Consider the following 22027-nt stretch of genomic DNA (forward strand, 5'->3'; position numbering starts at 1 on the left):
TAAATTAACAAATGTATAATATTGATTTTCAAAACAGTCTATTGTGAAGATATATCAACCTCACAAGATGATTTAATTATTGTTAAGACATTTTTGTGGGTAACATGATCTTATAGATATAGTTTGATTTTACAGGTAATAGAGCTTCCTTTAATAAACCCAGAGCTGTTTCAAAGGGTGGGGATTACTCCTCCTAAGGGCTGTTTGCTGTACGGACCCCCAGGGACAGGGAAGACACTGCTAGCCAGAGCTGTGGCCAGTCAGCTGGATGCCAACTTCCTTAAGGTAAAATAAAGTAGCGACTGCATGTATAGAAACAGAAAAAGGGCTACATATGTTGACCTGATACAGGCAGGTAATAAATGATTATGCAGTGAAACACGCTAAGTAACTTTCATTAAAGATATTATAGTTATACCCAATGATGTTTAAAAAGGAAATTTTTTAATATTTCAGGTTGTGTCAAGTGCAATTGTTGATAAATATATTGGAGAGAGTGCCAGATTGATCAGAGAAATGTTTGCATTTGCCAGAGACCATGAACCATGCATCATATTTATGGACGAGATTGATGCTATAGGTAAGTATTGCATAAATTTGAAATGTTTCAGATGCTAGAGAGATGATAAACAGGGCAAGTGAATACATGTATATGTATGTTACAGGTGGAAGAAGATTCTCTGAAGGAACTTCAGCAGACAGAGAAATACAGAGAACATTGATGGAGGTCAGTGTTACTTCTTTACTGAGAAAAAGAGGCATGAATGACTTGTGCTTTTAAAAACTCTTCTTTTGTTGTGATTTAATTAGTTGCTGAACCAGATGGATGGCTTTGATGCTTTGGGTCAGGTGAAGATGATCATGGCAACAAACAGACCAGACACTCTAGATCCAGCTCTGCTCAGACCTGGGCGTTTGGACAGAAAAATAGGTAGATATTCTCTCCCATTGGAACCAAGTATATGTAATCAAGTTTTATTCATGCTGATCAAAGATGGAGATCATATTAAAATTATTATAAAATTTTAATATTATAGGAAAAAGAGAACATTCCTTAAAGGCAATTGTTTCAAAGTAATAAACATGTACTTTTATTTTTGTAGAAATCTCTTTACCAAATGAACAGTCAAGGCTTGAAATTTTGAAAATCCATGCACAGCCAATTGCAAAGCATGGAGAAATAGGTATGACATTACAGTATTAGAATAAAATTGTCAGTATTGTAAATATACCGGTAAAAGGGATTTTAAAATACATAATTTAATGAAAATTATTATGGCAACAATCTTGGTAAAAAAAATTGAGTGTCAGTGGTTGAGTTATAAGCAAGATACAGAGTTCACTGTAAACTAGGCTGGTGCCATGTTTTTGTTGGTCATTAAAAATGCCTTAAATACTAACGCATTGTAAAAATAGACAAATAAAATTTGACCAAAAATGATGACCATGCTCCTGTAAGTGACAAAAGCTTCTTAAGGTGACTCACTACACTGTGAAATATTTTCTCAAATCAGCAGAAAAATTACTTGATTATGATAGATATCATAATGGATAAGAAGTATTTAAGTCTAACATGCAAAAAATGTGCAATTTTGGATGAAAAATTACATTTTCAAAAATTTAATTCAGTAAACATGAACAAAAGCTCCAGGTGGATTATAACTCACGATCTGCGGTTCAGAAGGCCAGTACTGCAACCACTGAGCTTTGACGATATATAACCAAATCAAACGATATAAAAAGTTTAGCAAAACATTTAAATCGCCACCTTGTGACATAGTGTCTTAAAAAGTATAAGTGTTGGTGTAGTGAGGTACCTTAATCAAAATTACCAATAAACTAAATGAAAAAAAATTAAAATGATTAGAGGGAAGTAAGATTGGTAAAAAAAAAATTTAAGAGATCTGAATTTACCAATGGTAATAGAGGATAACTTCACAAAATTTTTACAAAATCTTTTGTAGATTGGGAGGCTGTTGTTAAATTGTCTGATGACTTCAATGGAGCAGATCTCAGGAATGTTTGCACTGAAGCAGGTAGGGTCCGTTTTCCTCTGTACAAACCTAAACTGTTCTGCAGGCTTTCTTTTCCTGTATATTTAATTCAAAATTCTATTTAACATTTTAGGAATGTTTGCCATTAGAGCTGAGCGAGATTATGTGATAGAAGAAGACTTTATGAAAGCAGTGAGGAAAGTTGCAGATAATAAGAAACTGGAAACAAAGCTGGATTATAAGCCTGTGTAAATTGACTGTAGAAACATGGACTTATAGCCTTTCATTGGCATTTGTGTTTAAAAGTTATAAAAAAAACTTAAATATTAAAATGTAAAATTAAAAGAAAATTTGTGTGGTAATGTGGTAGAGTCGGAAATATGGCATTCCTACAAGCACTGGCTTGTTGGTTAACCATTTCACTAAATCAGTTGAGTGCTTGATTGGTATACCCCGGATAAAACCCCAGTGGAGGCAATATTGGTCTGTGATACCATTAAAAAAAATGTTGAAAATGTATGTACTTGGCAAAATAAGTGTTATATCTTTATGAACTAAACACTGCTCCCTCCAAAAAAAAGGGGAAAAAATGGCAAGGATTGATTGTCATAGGCCTTACAGTGCTGAAAAAAGATGCATGCATAATCGAGACAAAACCTTAAAATTTATAGCCAAAGAGTTTTAGAAAAGAGCCATTGACTCATTTTTAATCCAACACAAAAAGAATCAGCTATATATCCAGTGTTGTTGGCACAGAGTGAAAGATAACAGACATGAAAAGCTCTCAGAAAATGGTGAAGCTAAAGCCATATCATGACCAACTGAATAGCAGAGTCACTCTCTGTTTATGAAAATGATGGATGTACATTATAGTAACATCCCTTATTGATTAAACCAGTCTCCCATACACTCACTGGCTGTAGGCTAATTTATAATTTAGTTCTAAAATATTATTTTCAATCTACCAATGGGAAAGCCATGACCCATGGTAGGTGACAGTATGCTAAACTGTTTGTCACATGGTTTTTAATGATGAAGTACTAACAAGAAAAGCCATATCTTTAAGCATATGAATTTATTTTTGGTAAAATAGTATAACAATAAATACCGGTACTGATTATATATTTGCAGACCAAGGTATGTCATCAATATGGTAAACAAATGCAATTAATGAAAACAGCCCCTGAGAGAGGAATATTGGTAATATCATTGATATTTCAAAAAAGCCCATCTCATAAATGGTAAAATAATGAAACACACTCTGTAAAATAGAAAACAGCAGATTTGTTCATAATGGAGAAATCTCACACACTAGATTGTCTGAGGTAATGGCTGTGGTCACGTAGATAACATTACGAAGCTGTCATCATGTGAGGGCTCAGGATCCTCTGTGAACTTGCGTTTTAACATTCCTAATCAAAAAGAAAACAGAACATGTGAAACTATTCACATTTTTCATAGCAGTAACCATTGTTTTAAAATAACATCTGTTGGCATATTCCATGATGTGTTTATCATTGAAAATATATCAGCAGAGTAATTGCAGTTTATAATGCTATGATCACTGGAAAAAATGCTGTTTACATTTTCTGTTCTTATTTGGTTTTGGATTTAAGGAGTTATGATTGCAACTGATTGTTGTATGAAAATATAAAGAGAGAATACACTAGGTATGCAACCAATGCAGTCAGAATGGGAGACACTTACCACTCTCTAATGGGGTATAACTGTGTTCAAAACTTAATTTGGCCCTGTACATAGGCTCATACTCCTAAAAATAAAACCATGCAAACAATTCAGTTTTAATTTTGTATTAAATGTATGACGATGTAAATAAACTAGACATTGTTGAGATGGGTAGGGTCTCAAAGGGCCCCACTTAAATACACTGCTATGTTAAGGCTGCCTGATTAATTTCACAGCGATATGTAGAAAGTCACTTGTCTGTTCTTCATAAGATATGACGTCATAGTTAACTCTGACGTCACGATCTGCATTCCTTTCAATCGTTCTTGGGGAATGTATCGTAACGTAATAAGTGATATTCATTGTGCATAATAAAACTGCTTCATTCCTTTACATAGACACTGTTGTAAATACTAGTGATACTAAATTCAATATCACCGACATGGAGTATATAAAAATCAACAGTTTTAAAGCTTTGTAATAGGTACTAGTAAATAACTATTCATAAACTAATGGTTTTGAGACTCCCCCTGTTACGTGTAATCTAATGAATGGTGATATGTATATGCATATAAAAAACGGCTTGGCGCAAGTGAAAGATAAAAACAATTTTAGTATATTTTACGTGAAATTGGGAGAGAAAATAAGTACCAATGTGAATCTTGCTGGGGGAAACCTACCGATTGACCGGATTTTGTGCAAATCGAGTCTAAAAGGTAAAAATGTGCCTAATTTCGATGTCGGTGCGAAATGTTTTGACAATATTTCAAATAAACGAAATATTTATATGAACCCCCAGCAAGAACTGCAAAATACATTACTTATCGAAGGATTTGTCATAAAAATATTTTTGATTTAATGTCATTATTCACTTGTGCCGATGCGATTTTTATTGATTATTTACCGTGTTAGAATACACCCGTCACGTGCTTAAGAAAAATATATGACGGCACAAAAATACATCAAATATATAGTGTTGGATATCACTGTTAATTTATGTAATAAAAGTTTCAAGAAACTAGCTCGGTTAAAGTATTTTTCGATAATTAAAATAGTATCATTTTTCGATATATATTTAGATTTGGACAGCCTTAACATAGCCGCATAATGGAAAATACAATGAAAAGCATTTCAAAGGATTTTGCTTTGCTTTGCCCTTGACTTATGACTTAAAAATTTTCCATTTGGCAGAGTTGTTTAATTCAAGCTAAATGCCTCTAACCAACAGGATTTTTTGGTTTAATCTGAGCAAAATATGCCTGTGGGAAATAATATCCGACTGAAACTGGATTTTAAGAGATCTGCTGTGACCTTCAAATTTTACTTTTAAACTTGGTTCAAAAGCTCTATTTATATGACAAGGCTGTGTCAATCAGAGGTGCCAGATAGGGCTAATTAAGGGGAAAAAATTAAAGTGGGGTGGTCTCATATGACCGTGACCCTTGACTTTGAAACATCATTAAATTTAGGTTCAAAGTTAGGAAGTTTGGGGCAGTAAAAACTTAGTCATAAGACCTGCCTAAAAACCTTTTAGCAATATTTTATTCAACTAGATCGAATGGGATTAGGCAGCAAGCACAGCTTACAGGTATTTTAGCTTTCTCCCTTAATCAAGGTCAAAATGAGCATATTACATATATACAACTCAGAGTAAGAAAACAAATTAAAAAAGAAAAAAAATATTTCTGATACCGATTTGAAAAGACAAAGTAAGACTGCTTCAAATATTTTAGCATTGATATTAAGTCCATAGGTAAGCTAAAATTGATTGACATGAAAAACTTAAAGAAACATCTGGCATGTAAAATTGTTAAACGACTTACATGTAATTGTTGAACAAATCCTTCATTAGGATGAATACAAAATCTCTTCTGTTGAACATACACAAATGCATCTCTAGGAAAAAAAATCCATCATTCACTTGCATTATTAATTACGGTAGACGGACATGATTTTATGGGTTCTTTTGAATTTTACCAGTAGCTGTTATTCAGGAAAATGTTCATGTCGTTGTGTGTAAAGGCATATAAACACATTAACAGTGTATGTATATCTAAATATCTGTGAGCCAATGCTCACTAGTGATACCCCCGCTCTGATGTAAATAAATGTGCAAAATAAGTCGACATTTAACAGGAAGTTGACATCCAATTGGTACAAAAATATATCCCATAATATGGCATGCCTATACAAATAGTGTGTTAAAATTTCAAGCATCTGCAATATATAGTTGCTGAAAAATCTTTGACGAAAATTTGTTTGAAAATTTAGGCTAAAATTAAACAAAATCGTCATTTAACAGGAAGTTGAAGTCCAATTGGTACAAAAATATATCCCACGATATGGCATGCCTATACAAATACATGTAGTGTGTTAAAATTTCAAGCATCTGCAATAAAAAGTTGCTGAGAAATTTTTGATAAAAATTTGTTGGAAAATTTAGGCTAAAAATAAACAAAATCGTCATTTAACAGGAAGTTGAAGTCCGATTGGTACAAAAATATATCCCACAATATGGCATGCCTAAACAAATAGTGCTTTAAAATTTCAAGCATCTGCAATTAATAGTTGCTGAGAAAAAATGCGACAGAAATTTTTGTTACCGACGGGCAGACAGACAGACGGACGGGCAGACACACAAGGGTAAAACAGTATACCCCCTTCTCCTTCGGAGCCGGGGTATAATTACAAAGAATGAAATTTTGGTGCATGTACATGTATTCTTGATTAGCATGCTTTTTTTTATACCTGTAAGATAGGCCATATTTTTCCATGATGTAAGCTATCACAAGAGATGCACTGAAATATATGAGATCATAATGGAAACAATTAGACAAATTCTGTTTACCAGTCTAAGATGTTTATTTTCAATTCACCATTTAGAGATATCTGAGTAATCTGCAGGTATTTAGTCATAATTTACCTGCGAGACATTCCAGCATTTCCATGAACCAATACTTTTCCATTTCTTGCAAAACTGTCTTCTATAAATGCCTTTACCTGTGGAAAATTATTGTTTATATTGTTGAAATAAACATATGATGCATGTAATAGAGTTAATATTCATTACATGTATTTAAGTTAAATATATACGGTACTGGAAACATTTTCTTCGACAAAATTCTTATTGATTCCCCGTGGTTCTTGGTACATGTACCAGTATAAATTAATTAGGTAATGGCTTACCTGTCCCGATAACAAACCCCCTTCCTATTACATAAAAAGTCTTTATCATGTTGCCAGGTGATAAAAGATAATTCAAAAGCACTTTCTAACTTGAATACTTGTACATTATTACACACATGTATGAGGGAAATGGAAAATTTTATTTGATAGAGTTGATGGTCAATTTGGAGTCAGTGAGCCCATGATGCTCCTAAGAGTACATTATCTCTGAAATTGTTATCATATAGAAAACAATGGAGAGTTAGGCATCATTCTTACCTGTGGAAAGTATTAAATAATATTCTCAGTGCGTATTGAAACAAGAAGCCCACGGACACCTGAGTACCAAAATGTAGGGGCCATGAAATTCACAATTTAGGTAGAGGACTTCATGGACATCATAACCATGCATTTAGTTTTTCTCAAATATGTATGTAAGTAGAGAAGGAAATTCTCTTAAATTTAATAAATTTTAACTATATCACCAAATTGGCACCACCGTAGGGTCTGAACCCCTGACTCAGGAGCCATGAATTTCAAAATTTTGGTAGAGGGCTTCACGGACATCATAACCATGCATTTAGTTTTTCTCAAATATGTATGGGAGTAGAGAAGGAAATTCTCTTCAATTTAATAAATTTTAACTATATCGCCATATTGGCCCCACCGTAGGGTCTGAACCCCTGACTCAGGAGCCATGAATTTCAAAATTTTGGTTCATGGACATCATAAACATGTTCATAGTTATTTCCCCACATGTATGGGAGAAGAGAAGAATATTTGAAATTTAATTCAAAATTAGGCTTTTTTGGGGCATATTTTGCCCCACCTATGTAGCCCCAGGGTTGGTTGAGCCTCGAGATTTACAATTTACATTCATCTTACCATAGAGATGCTTCATGCCAAAAATGGTAACAACTGGCTAGTTTTCAAGAAGAAAAATGTAAAATTGTTAATGCACAGGCACGAGGATGGATGAAGACCAATTGCAATAGGTCACTTGAGTGACTCAGGTGACCTAAAAAATGGAAAACTAAGCGTCTGTCTTACCTGTGGAAAGTATTGAATAATATTCTCAGTGTATATGTCAGCAACATTCAAGACCAGGTACCTGTAAAAATGGGAAACCAAATAAAACAAAATGAAATACGTTTTTTTTTTTTACAATTCAACAAACTAGTGTTGATGATGTTAAAATTACATGTACTGGGTATATTCAACTTTTGTAATTAAAGTCGTTTGGTCAAAATCAAAATGTTCAATGCAACTGTTCTGACTTCTACACTTCCTTTACCAATACAAGTAAATGTTCATAATCATATCACAAGAATTGGTCTATCTGCAAATCTTTAACTCATTGGCCATCCTCTTACATTATGAAATGTATGTACTTTGCAAAATAAATTAAAACAAATTTTAAATAGATTATGATTAAAAATGAAACCATTTCAAGAGGCCTTAGGGCCACATAGCTCACCTGAGCAACAACAATAACTTTGATCAAATCAGCTTTATGGTATCAAATTCAAAATATATTGACAATAAGTAGAGTAGATCTTATTAAAAAGATCTTCAAAATTGTCTTCACATACTGCATTCCTAGTAAAAACAATTCATTACTTTCAATTGAAAAGATTTTTTTGTATTTATTCCTATATAAAATTCAACTCCCCTTTGTGGCCCCATCCCACTCATCTGGATCATAATTTGAACAAACTTAAATCTATGGTATCTGTGAATGCTTCCACACAAGGATCAGTTTTCTGGCCTTATGGTTTTTGAGACAAAGATTTTTTTTTTTAAATGTCAATTCTTTAAATAGACATTGGCCCATTATTTAAACAAACTAAAATCTCTTCATCCAAGGATAGTTTGAGCCAAGTTTGGTTGAATTAGCCCAGTATTTCAGGAGCAGAAATAAGAAATGTAAAAAAGACAGACAGACCAACTGTCAGACAACAGATGATCAGAAAAATCCTTGAAATGTCTTAATGTTGTAATAACCAATGCAGTGAGAGGCGGACAAAGCCCGCCTCACGAAGCGAGGATTAATGGTAATACATTTATATAGGAAATTCAGTGAAAAGTGAGAGTTGAATTAGGGGTACTATGGGCTACAAAATTTCTTCCAGCACTGGGTGCCGCCGTATTGGCAGCCATTTTGTTTTTAAAAAGCTAGTTTGATCATTGATTGACTGGCACTTATCAATATTTATTGCCCCTAAACTCAATTAAAAACTTTCAAAAGTTTCAATTGAAGGTAATTTAAATTAAAAGAAATTAAAGTGGAAACCAGATAAATTTCAATAGTGCTTCAATCAAGAAGCACAACTAGTTCTATCTTCTATGTATGTCTTATCAAATTATCAGATGGAAAATAAAAACATTTACACCAAGAAACTGATCTTTTAGATAATGAATAAAGTATTCAATTTCATTACTGGTAGTTACAAATGAAATAAATTGATAAACAATGAAAGACAAAACAAAAAAATTCCGGAATGGCATAACTTGATCTCTTCAGCTATTACTGAAGACAAAACTTGTATGTGTTACTATGAAACTTGACTTCATAATATAGACTGAGCACGCGACATTTAGCTTAATTTTGGCTCATGATTAGGCTGTGTGCATTACAAATAAATTTTGTTCTAAAAAAAAAAAAAACTGCTCTGTGTTTAATATGCGGTCAGTCCAATGGTCACACCGTTTACATATTATTTACCAGTATTTCTTAATAGCAAATAAAATGTTTCTCTAAATTATCTTCTGATATGTACTCAAAAATCCTACCTGATCTTCTCTGGAAAATTGGGTTTGATGAAATTTGCTTCGGCAGTATGTCTGACACAGATGATATCAGTTATTCCTATTGACTCTAAATAACCTAACTAAAAAACAAAAACACTTTTCTACAAGAAAAACACACATGTAGCAGGTCGGTAGAAAATGAAAAAAGTGTGTACCAATTTTATTTTTGTTCATTTTTCACTTAATATGGGTAATTTTCTTAGTATCGTGGTAGTCTTAATTATAAAAAATAATAAACCACCCATGAATACACAACCCAGTACAAAATTTCACGTTTTCACAAAATGCAATACCTTATTTTTGTTGGCTGTTGCATAGGGTCCAAGATACAGGTTAGGCACTATCTCCTGCATTTCTCTCCTCATTGCATACTCCCAATCCTTTATAATATAAAGATATTCCTGTCAGTATCCACTCACAGGTCTATATAATTTATTGTTATGCAGTAAATTGACAATCACAGTGCACATGTATTATCTTGATTATCAGAAATAAAATTTTATTAAAACAATAGGTCAATTCTCTTATACATCCGAATTTCCTCGATGATAATGATTTCTCTTTAGAAAACGTAGAAGTGTTTGTTTTTTATCTATAACTTACGACAATTTCCTGAGGTGGAACACTTGGAAATTCAATTTCCATTTTGCTGACATGATAAGCAGATCTGACTGCGATCAAGAAACTTTCATTTTTGTGTTTTTGTTTGAGGTAAAAGGGGTGACGTCAGTAACGGTAAACGCTTCAAATGTACATGGAATGGTTCGACTTTTGAAATACATATTTTCACACTTTATAAGTATGAATAATTTTGTTGCATTTGATTGACAGTTAGTGATATATTATCTAAATTTCTTATATCATTGCTGACAACTTGCTGCCTGTATAGAAACTTGTTCTAAGAATATAATATGTAAGACCTAGCAGCTTATTTTCACTACTTTCGTTTTAAGGGAATCAATGGAAGGTAACTCAGCCAAGATGCATATTTTACTCTTTTTTGTGATAGAAAAGAGACATTTTAATCTTTTTACTAAATTTTAACAATTTAATTAATTAAGTTTACAATTACCGTTATTTTAGGCTTTTCTGTAATAGAAGTAGAATAATTATTTGATCACACTACACACCTGTAATTCTTTTTTCAGGATGTTTGTATTTAGCATGCCAATTAGTTTTAACGTCTTACCACAATTCCTTGTTCTTTCACTTGTCTTCATCACAAGTTTTGGAGAAGAATTGCTTCAGACTGTGAAAGACGAAGTTCCAGGTGGGAATTATACCGTTTACCAAATTCGGAGCAGAGGTCGTCTTCGACTTGAACTTGTGTCAATCTCAGGAGACGCTGACCTGTATGTGTCTGACAGCGAGCCAATTCCTTCAGATGAAAACTATGACGTTAAATCCTTTTCGTGTGGTGTGGACACAGTAGAATTGTCTTCCAGTATGAAGCGTCCTATAGCTGTTAGTGTATTTGGTCATCCTTTTTACAGTGCGTCGAAGTACAGCTTGTCCGTATTTAAACTTCCGGAAAAGGAGGAAATAGACTATGCAACATTAGATGCTTTATACAATGATTATGTAGATGATAAACCAGAGACAACACAAGACTCTTCGCAAGTGTCCGAGGATGAATACAGCTATCAGGACAGTGATACAGATGAGGAGTCAAACATGTGGACCATCGCGATCACAATACTGAAATTATTATTTGATGTTTTGTTGTAATACTAAAATACACTTATTCTGCAGGTTTAAATAAAGTACACTGTATTTAGATTTACTCCTTTATTTTATTTTCCTTAAAATTATTAATTGTTTGGGGTTTATTTCATACAGTAGATTGTCTTTATGTTTTTATATGTCAAAAACCAGAACTTAAACTTACACTACAGCTTTAAAAGATATTAGTATCAACATTTCTAATTGAATGCATCTCTTCATAGAGCTTCTTCCCTGTGTTTTCCTTCAATTATACCCATCATTTTGTCATAAATGAATAAAAGACATTATTTCCTAATCAATGATTTGTGTCTTTTTCTTTGATTCTTCACTATATACCAGTAACTTTCAGCCGTAATGACACACTTATATTATGCAGCATGAGGGACACTTTAGGAATTTTATTTCAATTTCCTAAAACCAGTTACAATTCTTTCTTGCAACATAAAAAGAAATACATGTATAATTTGTATCTTCATATCAGTCATTTAAAATGAGGGTGAACACAGAGTAAAGAATAGTTAAGTCAAGGCCTTAGAAATATCAAGATAAAATTATTATGAACACAAATCAGATACATTTAATACATAAATAAGGGATGGTTTATTAGCAGTTTCATTGAAAATGCACTATTAAAATAAAAAAAGACAAGTGATATCAAAGGAAAAATATATTGTATCTCCAACAGTTTGAAACTGAGCCAATTGCAAAGGGGGGAGGGGCGGGAGGAGGATGGAAAAGGGAATGTGTCACAAACGGCTTTAAAACAAAATGTTGTATTCACTAAAACTTGGAACTGTTTGAAAATGTTATGTTTATGAATTATAAACTGAAACATCCTCAAATATCTATGAAGAACAGATATAGTTTTTTCTTTATTTAAGGAGAGAATACATTTCAAGGTGTGATTTCTCAATATCAACAACATAAATTTTGTAGAGAAAACACAACTACAATCTACATGATTGAACAATGATATAAAACACTGGTTTATATACAAAAATACAAAAAATGTTGACTGATAGATCATGATGGACAACTTCTTGGACAACTTCTCATTTACTTAAAACACCACAAATACTGAACTCTCCCACAATTGTGATTTCTGAATTTCTGTTAAATATCAATTGTAGAAAAATAAACTGTCTTTTATATGAAATGTTACATAATTATTTTTTAATCTTTTCAACATTTTCATGACAATCTCCGATCAAGATAAATGGACTTCACGTTTCTTTTAAATAAAGCTGGTTTCTAAGTACATTATTTAAGCACATGATCATGACATGTCTGATTTCACAATTTCAAATATGATAGCACAATCTCACTGAACTGTCTGTACACACCACCATCATTGTTTTTTAAATCCTTTCAGAATAGGGTAAATATTGTCAAAAGCTTCATAAATCTCTCCTCTCACTTTGGCTCCTGTAATACATAAAACATAGCATTTTTTATATAAATCCCAATATCAAATTCAAGTATTGACAACAGATATTTAAAAAGAAAACATGTTTAAGTTTTAATCAACTGTTAGACTTTATGGATTCAAAGATATCAACATTTGAAAATATCAGTTAAGAATGCACATGTTATAACTATTTAAAATGCATGTACTAACAGTAAATTATGAATGAAAACACTTTTTCAAGCAACATGAAAAGAATACAGCCTTTTAAATTAAGGTCATATAGTTAAATACATAGTATAACAAAGTACTGAGATTTAATTAGCATGTTTATTGGTTTGTCACAAACACCTGCAAAATTAGACTGTTGATATTTTCTAGTAAGAATGAATTAGGAATAAATCAATGATTATCATATCATTTCTTAGCAAAGGGGCGAAAATAAAACGGGGGCGAATATTTCCCTATAAACTGTATATTCATGACAACATTACGTTATTTTGAAATAAAAGAAAATAGAAGAAAGGACAAACAAAGTAATATGCATGAATTCTGCATTTTATATTCAAGAGTTTTGATGGATACGATTGAGATTTTGCATCACAAGAAAAGTTTTGATTGATACTTATTAGAAATGGTGAGACTAATCAAGGACCCTTCCCCAGACTATTACAGTAAACTATTTGAATTCAAAAGTGTTGACAGATGTTAGGATGGGCCATCCTTAAAAAATTGATTGTTTACTTTGGCCTGATGTGATTCCTATACCCTTCCTACTTTGTGAAAGGACCTAATATATGTACTACAGAAATTTCCATACAAGAGGCCCAGGGACCACATCGCTCACGTGAGCAACAAAACTGAACTGACATTACTTTGATCCAAACAGCTTTAATAAATCAAATCTGAACATTTTGCAAATCATTTTTAGCATATTTTTAAAAATTGAGTCCTTCATAAAGAATGAAGATTTTAATAATTTTCCTTAATATATTCCAATTAAAAATTGTAGCATTGTGACCCCACCATACCTCCAGGGATGATGATTTAAACAAGCTTGATACTAAACTAATTGAGAATGCTTCCACATAGGTTTTAACTTATCTCGCAAAATATTTTTCTGAGAAGTTTTTAAAGATTTTCCACCATATGTTCCTATGTAAAGATTGTGGCTCGACCCTACTCCAGGGGATCTAATTTGAACTAGCTTGAATCAACACTACCTCAGAAAGCTTCCTTTTAAGTTTTGTTTATCTTGGTCAAATGGTATTTGAGAAGGGTTTTTTTTTAAATGTCACAAAAATTTCATTATTTCCTAATTATCTCCCCTTCAAGTTGTGCATGACCCTTTATTTGAACCAACTTGAATCCCCTGGGCCAAGGAATGCTATGTGCTAAGTTAGCTTGAAATTGGCCCATTGGTTTTTGAGAAGAAGATGAAAATGTGAAACGTTTACAACAACGAAGACGACAGACAAGGGTCAAATTTTGATCAGAAAAACTCAATTTAGCCTTTTGCTAAGGTGAGCTAAAAAAAAAAATATATGCTATAATAAATAGATAAATACGGCTAGGAACTAACCTGTAAGTACGACTTTTCCTGAGACAAAAATAAGCAAAACGATACGAGGCTTCACCATTCTGTAAATCAGGCCAGGGAACAATTCAGGCTCGTAGCTGTTAGGTAGAAAACACAATTGTTTAATATTCTTTAAGACAAAATCATGAAATACTTGAATATTGTATTATTGTATTATTGAAATTTTCAGAATATATTAATTAAGAATATGTCTTTGATTATTGTCCCATATAAAACAATTTTGACAAACAACGTACAAAAATATATACGGTACTCATGCCACAAATTTTTCAGAAACTTGTTTTTCATTGACTAGTTTTTTAATTACCTGGAGAACTGGCCATGGGTCAAGACCAATCCCTCTAACCTGATCGGAAATTTAACATCACAGCTTCCTACCATGTTCTGAATCTTAAAATCCAGGAATTTTGCCTGAAGAGATATTTCTTATTTTAATAATGTATGAATATAAATTGTGTTCATATGGAAATTACAGATATATCAAATGCTTATTTTTTCTTCTCCCCATATTTATAAATTAAATACAAACAGATCATACCCAATAAATCAATAGAATGGTATTTAAGAAAATCCAGGTAAAAGATTATTTTTTATTAACAGAATTCAAAACTATACAATCTATGCTTGCTTTAAAATCCTAAGCATATAAAATGAGAAATCTTTTTTTAACAATAGAAAACCCAGACACTTACTGCGAACCCTAATTTCTGGACAATCCTTGCATACTTCCTTGCTGCTAACTTTGCCTGATCTTCACTATATAATATCAAAATTTAACCATGACTAACAAACTGTTACAAATCCAGTACCAGCAAAATAAATCTATAGTAATTTATTAAATACGAATGGCATTATGCTGCCAAAATAATCCATCAATTTCTAACTAAAACATTTATTTCATATTCAAAATCATCCAAATATCACCGAGACATACCTCTTGGCTCCAGTGCACACCATTTTTCCTGAACTAAATATAAGAGCTGTTGTCCTTGGTTCACGGATCCTCATGATGACAGCAGCAAATCGCTTGGGGTTATACTCGGCATTTCTGGCATGAAGAGCAATCTTTTTTAGATCCAACTTACACCCAAGATTTACAGTACAAACAATATTCCTAAAAGAAAATAGACATAACCTCAGTACAATATATATAAAAACAACAATTGTTTGCATTAATTAAAGATGCTGATTATTTTAATTGTATCATAATTGCTGGAAAACATTTAAAGACAATCTTTATCTAAATATAAACACATCTATAGGGTTGCAAATAACCACTCGCCCACTCGCAAATGCGAGTAATTTTTAATGTGGGCGACTATTTCTCAAAGATTTAGTTGTCCACATGGCGAGTAAAATTTTGTTTGGCAATCAAGGACAAACTTAAACGAAATAGTCAGTACTTTTTGATCGGCAACTTCGTTGGAATTTCCTCCGTAAGAAAAGTTAAAGTCGCCCTGTATTATGAATTTACAATCATTTAAATTAATCCCAAAGGCAATCAAATGATAATTAACTAATTCTGAAGATGTTTTCACAGCATCAGTTAATCCCTGTTGTAATTAATAACTCGAGATTGTCTTATCTTTAGGTGTTATAAATACGGGTGATGCAACCACATACTGTGCAACCGATGCTTATTACTTTTAGTGTTGATATTACTATTAGTTCGTAAGTTAATAATTCTGCCAAATTAATGCTAAAATAATCATAAAACTGTTTGTTTACATTTATCTTTAAAAAAAAATAAGATCCTTTATATAACGGTTGTAACTCGGTCAAAGGGTTGGACTAATACCTCCAAAATACAGAGAAATACAGAGACGAATTATATATGTCATTTAGCTAACAATTACAAAACATCTCATCTATAAAATGTATGAATACATAGAGAAATAAATTTAATAAATTGGATCTAATTCAAATTAATAATGGCACTTTACAATTTTTATTCTCCATTTATATATTTTATATCATTAACTAACTTCATTGTGAATATCATTGGGCCCCTATGAATTATTGTGGGCTTGTATAGCTTGAAAAGTTGGAAGCCCACATGGCCCCTGTGTTTGAAAATGTTATTTGCAACCCTGATATATGTGCAATACAATAAAGAAGTGTTTACAATGTTAACTTTACTCAGGAGAATTCATGCATTTGAAAATGTAAGATTTTGTCTTTTGTATACATGGAATATATAGATTTGTCCCATTCTAGATTTCCCAAATGATCTCAAATATCTAATGTGCAATTTTAAATAAATCTCTTCAAAGTTGTATTTATGTATAAACAGTGCATATAAATGAAGAGTGAATCAATCCAAGCAATAGACAATAAAACCTAATAGATTCTACTTGTTTACATTCTAAACTACCCCATATTTTTTTTCTAATGACTACAATACATTCTCACCCCCAAAATAGAATATAATGATTTGTACCAGTATATAATAAATTTGAAAGATTTTTACAGCATGATTGCCAAAGAATTTTATTTCCTATCCTCCTTCTAATATAAATTAGACAATCATGAATGTAAGTTTTGCCATAGCCAAGCCGAGAATTCAAATCCCATTTAGTAAATGACAAAATCAATTGTGGCCAGTTGCTTTCTAATAATGTTCAAAGCAATCTCAGTTAAAATGCAGAGCCTGTTTAACATGTGTTTCAAGTAAGAATTCATTTTACAAATTGAAAAGTGACAAAACATGTAAAACAGTGTGTTCACACATACTGCAACTGTGGCCTGAGTGGAACCATTCCAGCACCACCTTCTGAGGCTGGGGTTGCTGGTGTCATGGGTCCTCCTGGAGTTATTGGGGGTCCCCCAGGGGTGACTGGAACACCAGGAGTCATGGGCGCCAATGGAGTTTGTGGAGGGTATAAACTTGCATTGGATGGTGGCATTACAGGATTTGGAGTGGCTCCCAAAGAAAAACTGCTAAGAGCTGCTGGTGACATCATGGGACTCTAAAATTTAACAATTTAAAAGAAATTAAACTCTTATATACAACCTGGTTTGAGAACGGTACATCGAATTACCGAAATGACAGAATTTACAGAAATGACACCTGAAATTACCAGAATGACAATAAAATCTACAGAAATGACACTTTAAATACATTAAAATGGGGATATATTATATATTTATGTCTTTCAGGTAAATGCTTCATAACCAAACAGAAATAAAAACCTCAGTTAAATATCATATTTATTAAAATCTAAGAACAATAACTCTTAAAACGACAATAATGATTTATTGCTTTAATATATAAAATAAACTAAGCAGAAGAAAAAACTAATATAAATTAGTAAATTTTACTTAACGATATATATAACAATCAATGAGGAATTTTAACTGCATGCTTTTAGAATATCAGAGGGTCCAATTACATGCATGCCCATCTCATATTTGTTTAACTATCCAACCATTTTCCATCTTGCAAGTATACTATTACCCACTTTTTACAATAATAAAGACATTAATTGATATAATTTAATATATTTGTGATGAAAAACATTTTTTAATAAACATTAGGTCTGTAGGTGTCATTTCTGTAGATTTTAGTGTCATTCCTGTAATTTCAGGTGTCATTTTGGTAAACACTGTCATTTTGGTAATTCGGGTTACCCGTTCGAGAATTGTAATTTTCCTCACTCGCATAAACTTCACAATAGTCATAAACTTTAATGAAGTTTTACCTGTTGTATCTAGTAGCTTTACTTACTTGTTGATGCTGGGGGGTAAGACCGCTCCCAAATGATGCAAAGTTTTGTCCCGATCCGTCCATTTTTGCTGATAGAAATTAAATTGCAACGATGAATATATCAAATTTAATTCCCAATAGCTTAGTGAGTTTCATGGCAAAACGTTGGAAAAGCTACATTTCTTTTCCTTTTTCATATGATCAAGTAAATTGTTCAGCATTTAAAACACATTTAAGTTACTGACTAAGGTGTCAATTCACATTTCGATCAGTAAATCGCGGCACCAGCACAAACGTAGGAAGTAACTCTTACAGTGTATTATACAAAATATTCAGAGCGTCTATCAATAATCCGGATTGAACAAACAGAAGCGTGCACGTTGCCTCTGAAGATGGTGAATTTTTTCTTGAATTATTCACATCATTTAATTGGATCAGTTCCAGATAAAAACAAACAAAATAACCTCAAAAACCAGATAATAGATTTTCTGATTTTTATTTGTAAATATGATTTTTTATCATATTATTATTTTTTTATTTTTTTTTGGGGGGGGGGGGTATTAGAAAGCCTTCACATAATCACATGTTCGTAGCTTCACAGAGTGGGGTGGGGGACATCCTTTCCCATTTTTTCTCAAAATGGATATAAAGAAGTATAGCGCATTTTCCCATTATTTCGCCTACACCTGTGTTTGGACGGAAAGTACCTGTTACTAAAAATAGCTTCAAGTACCTAATAGGATGATTTTCGAAACCTGGATACACTGTACTGATTTTATAATGGTGTCTGTAACAACTGATTTGTCATAAATTCGGGAAACTCTGTGTATAACAGTAGTTGATATAATATTCTGAACCGTGATAAGTTCAAGCAAAATGCAATGGATCTATAAGTGTAAATAGAGTACATGTACAGTGTTAATGAAGAGAACTGTTTATATTTGGTGTACTCATATTCAGACTGAATTAAACAAGATAATTAAAAAAAAACAGAAGATTAGATACATGTAACTTAATCTCTATATTCTGTTAATGTTTCAATTTTAGTGGAAAAAAATTACTACTTAGTGGATTCGATCCAGCGACCAGAAAATCAAAAAGACCTCCGCGTTACCACTAGGCCACGCTTCTAACATTTTCAGAAGATGCATTTTCAATATAAATATGATTGTATTAGAAAAGACACTAATTGAAATATTTGTCTAATTTTCAAAACGAATACTACGTTAAACCCAAACTAATTCAATGTAAACGTGTACTACAATACATGTAGAACATAATATTAATCGGATGTTTTTGGTTTAGAGTGGTTCAAATAGTCAAATATCCAATTGCTTATCATATACTAACTACTTTCCTATATATCCCTAACAAAACCGGAATATTTTAATGATGTCGTGTAAGATAATTAAGACTCTTAGAGCATGGTGATTGTGTAATTTGCGTTTCAACTAAATATTGTATAATATTGAAAAATGTCTGATGTTTGCAAAAGGCTATATTTGAGGCCAAATCGTATAGTAAGTGCGCTATACCTCTTTACACATAGAAAATTTAAATTCATTATTTTAAAGGAACTAACCCCCCTAACCTTTATCGGAATTAACCACTAGTTTTTGCTTGATAGTCTCTTGAACATGTATACCCACCGTATTGTGGGATGATATTGTAAAGGTTTTGTGCCAACACTAAATTAGAAATGAAAATGTACCAAATAGACGCAATCTAACGGTTAATAAAATTATATACTCAATCGAATTGAATAATACATATTCAATTTATGGTCCTAGCTGGCAAAACCGTATAGATCTACGCGAGTGTATATCTACCATGTACATCCCCCCCCCCCCTCTCTCTTATTTTTAAGTTTGTTTGGTTTTTGTTTTTTTGTTTTTTTGTTATACATTTTTATGGTTTTCATCTCATTTTGAAAAAAATGAGCTATTTATTTGTACTGCCATTAAACCATGCTTGTACAATACATTAAATTAATATTACATGTCATTTTAAACATATGTTAAATGATCTTTATCACGATGCGTTAAAAAAGAACCGGCCACGAAAATAACAAAAAGCTTCGATTTTTAAAAGTTAAATTTTGGAGAAAAATTGCAAACCACAATATTGACTTGAAAAAAATAGTGATGAAATTGATATAAAATATGTGTGAAAATACTATTTATAGATATAAAATTACATTATTGTCATCTTGTACAACAGTTAGGTTGCTATTTGTTCTCTAATATGCAGAACTTTCTATTCCCAAGAAATGCTATAGCAAACGATTTTTTAAATCCTGTTCATCTTCAATATTTATGGTAACATACAAAATTATAATAAAAGCACATTTAGACAACAAAATTAACCACGAAAACCCAACGGTTTTCAAGATGTTTATTGTCAGGAATAGTTTGCTGCTATCAATAATTCTCCAAAATGTTATATTTTCGACATTTGATAGATAATTTTTGCGAGCAGTCTTATTTACTCAGGACCATTCCTCAGAAATTTAGAAGATGCATTACAGCGTATAGATTAGAATCTCTTTTTATTAGCAATTGAGTCTGGAAGATATAAAACCATTGCAAGGAATAAAAGAAGATGTACTTTTTGTAATCACAACGACATTGAAGATGTTTTTCACTTTGTGTTAAAATGCCCACTTTACAATTCACTTAGATCCAGACACATTCAGAATTATTATATGTCAAAAAACCATCTTGCTCAAACTTGTCCAGTTACATGCATGTATTTAGTTCAAACAAGGCTAAATTTAAGAGTTGTGTAACCTTGGTAAATATCTTTATAATGCAACTATGTTCAGAAATTCATAGCTTTAGCTTAAGTTATACAATTTTTTTTATTTCAACTGTTACATCATATTTTCAGTATCTTGTATAAAAGTATTGAAAAATCTCACAATATTTTAATAATAAAAACCACATTCACAAATCAAAGATATGAATATCAATTTATTAATATGAATTCATTTGCTGTCGAATTTAGAATCGGCTTCATGGTCAAAATTCCACAATGCGGGTCAATTTTCAACGCATTAGAGACTTTATAGAGTCAACTCTTTTTTCAACACATTGGAATTGGTTTCAATATTCAACGTTGAAAAACGACAGTCCCGGGTCAATTTTCAACCCGGGCCAGAATTCTGTGTTACAAAGATAATGAAAGATGGCATCTTACTCTTGGATCAAGAATAATCGCAGATTAATATTTAATTCCGTTTCAAGGTTATTATGGCATCTTACTCTTAGATCAAGAATAATCGCAGATTAATATTTAATTCCGTTTAAAGGTTATTATTTAAGTTTTTTGTTTTCACCGAAATTTTCAATCATGTACAATGTACGTATTTAAGAAAAACAATATTTCAAAGTGTTAAATACTATTGAAGATGACTTAAATTTTAAAGAAAAAGAAATTGGAGGATTTAGGATATTCAAGTTAAATAAAATAAGTAACCATTATGTTATCTATAAATTATCCCACAATATCAAGAATTTTCTTGTCTTTAGGTTTGAAGAACCATTTTGCTTATTAATGTCTAATACCTGTATAAGTTAAGTATAATATATAATTATGATGTCAGTACTTTCATTACATGCATATACATCGATATTGCAGCCTAGTTAATTATACGGTGATATATTAATTAATTAGATTGCTTTATGGTCGATGGTACATGGAAGTGGTGGAGGGACTATATACGTCTTGTCTGGACATACCATATACGTGTATGTTTGAATAATTAAGTGCATTCATGGCATGGTTCAAGAAAAGGAAATGACCGATTGTGTTGACACGTAAGGGAAGTATTAGCCTATAGCAAGAGATAAACATCCGTTTCGTAATTCACAAAATTCTCAAGACAGTTTTCAATGTATCGAAAATTACATAGCAATAACAAGGAAAATTTAATA

General features: G+C 31.9%; 2 protein-coding genes across 2 annotated transcripts; one reads left to right on the forward strand and one right to left on the reverse strand.

Annotated features, from left to right (window-relative positions):
* Positions 1-193: 193 nt before the first annotated feature.
* LOC128176376 (TATA-box-binding protein-like) lies at positions 194-18400 on the reverse strand. The gene is made up of 17 exons (XM_052842653.1): positions 18114-18400; positions 17120-17355; positions 15321-15500; positions 15079-15142; positions 14694-14797; positions 14369-14463; positions 12799-12806; positions 9950-10036; positions 9639-9736; positions 7896-7956; positions 6604-6680; positions 6429-6479; positions 5504-5576; positions 3702-3765; positions 3351-3406; positions 1833-1839; positions 194-279 (listed from the first exon to the last, which is right to left on the reverse strand). Exons 1-17 carry the CDS (start codon positions 18174-18176, stop codon positions 194-196), a joined length of 1410 nt encoding a protein of 469 aa, XP_052698613.1. The 5' UTR covers positions 18177-18400.
* Positions 10568-11680, forward strand: LOC128176375 (UPF0669 protein v1g209471-like). Its single transcript, XM_052842652.1, has 2 exons — positions 10568-10623; positions 10805-11680. The coding sequence occupies exon 2, from the start codon at positions 10806-10808 to the stop codon at positions 11382-11384; it is 579 nt and encodes a 192-aa protein (XP_052698612.1). The 5' UTR covers positions 10568-10623; position 10805; the 3' UTR covers positions 11385-11680.
* Positions 18401-22027: the final 3627 nt, after the last annotated feature.

The sequence above is a fragment of the Crassostrea angulata genome, chromosome 3, assembly GCF_025612915.1.
Source record: "Crassostrea angulata isolate pt1a10 chromosome 3, ASM2561291v2, whole genome shotgun sequence".
Lineage (NCBI taxonomy): Eukaryota > Metazoa > Mollusca > Bivalvia > Ostreida > Ostreidae > Magallana > Magallana angulata.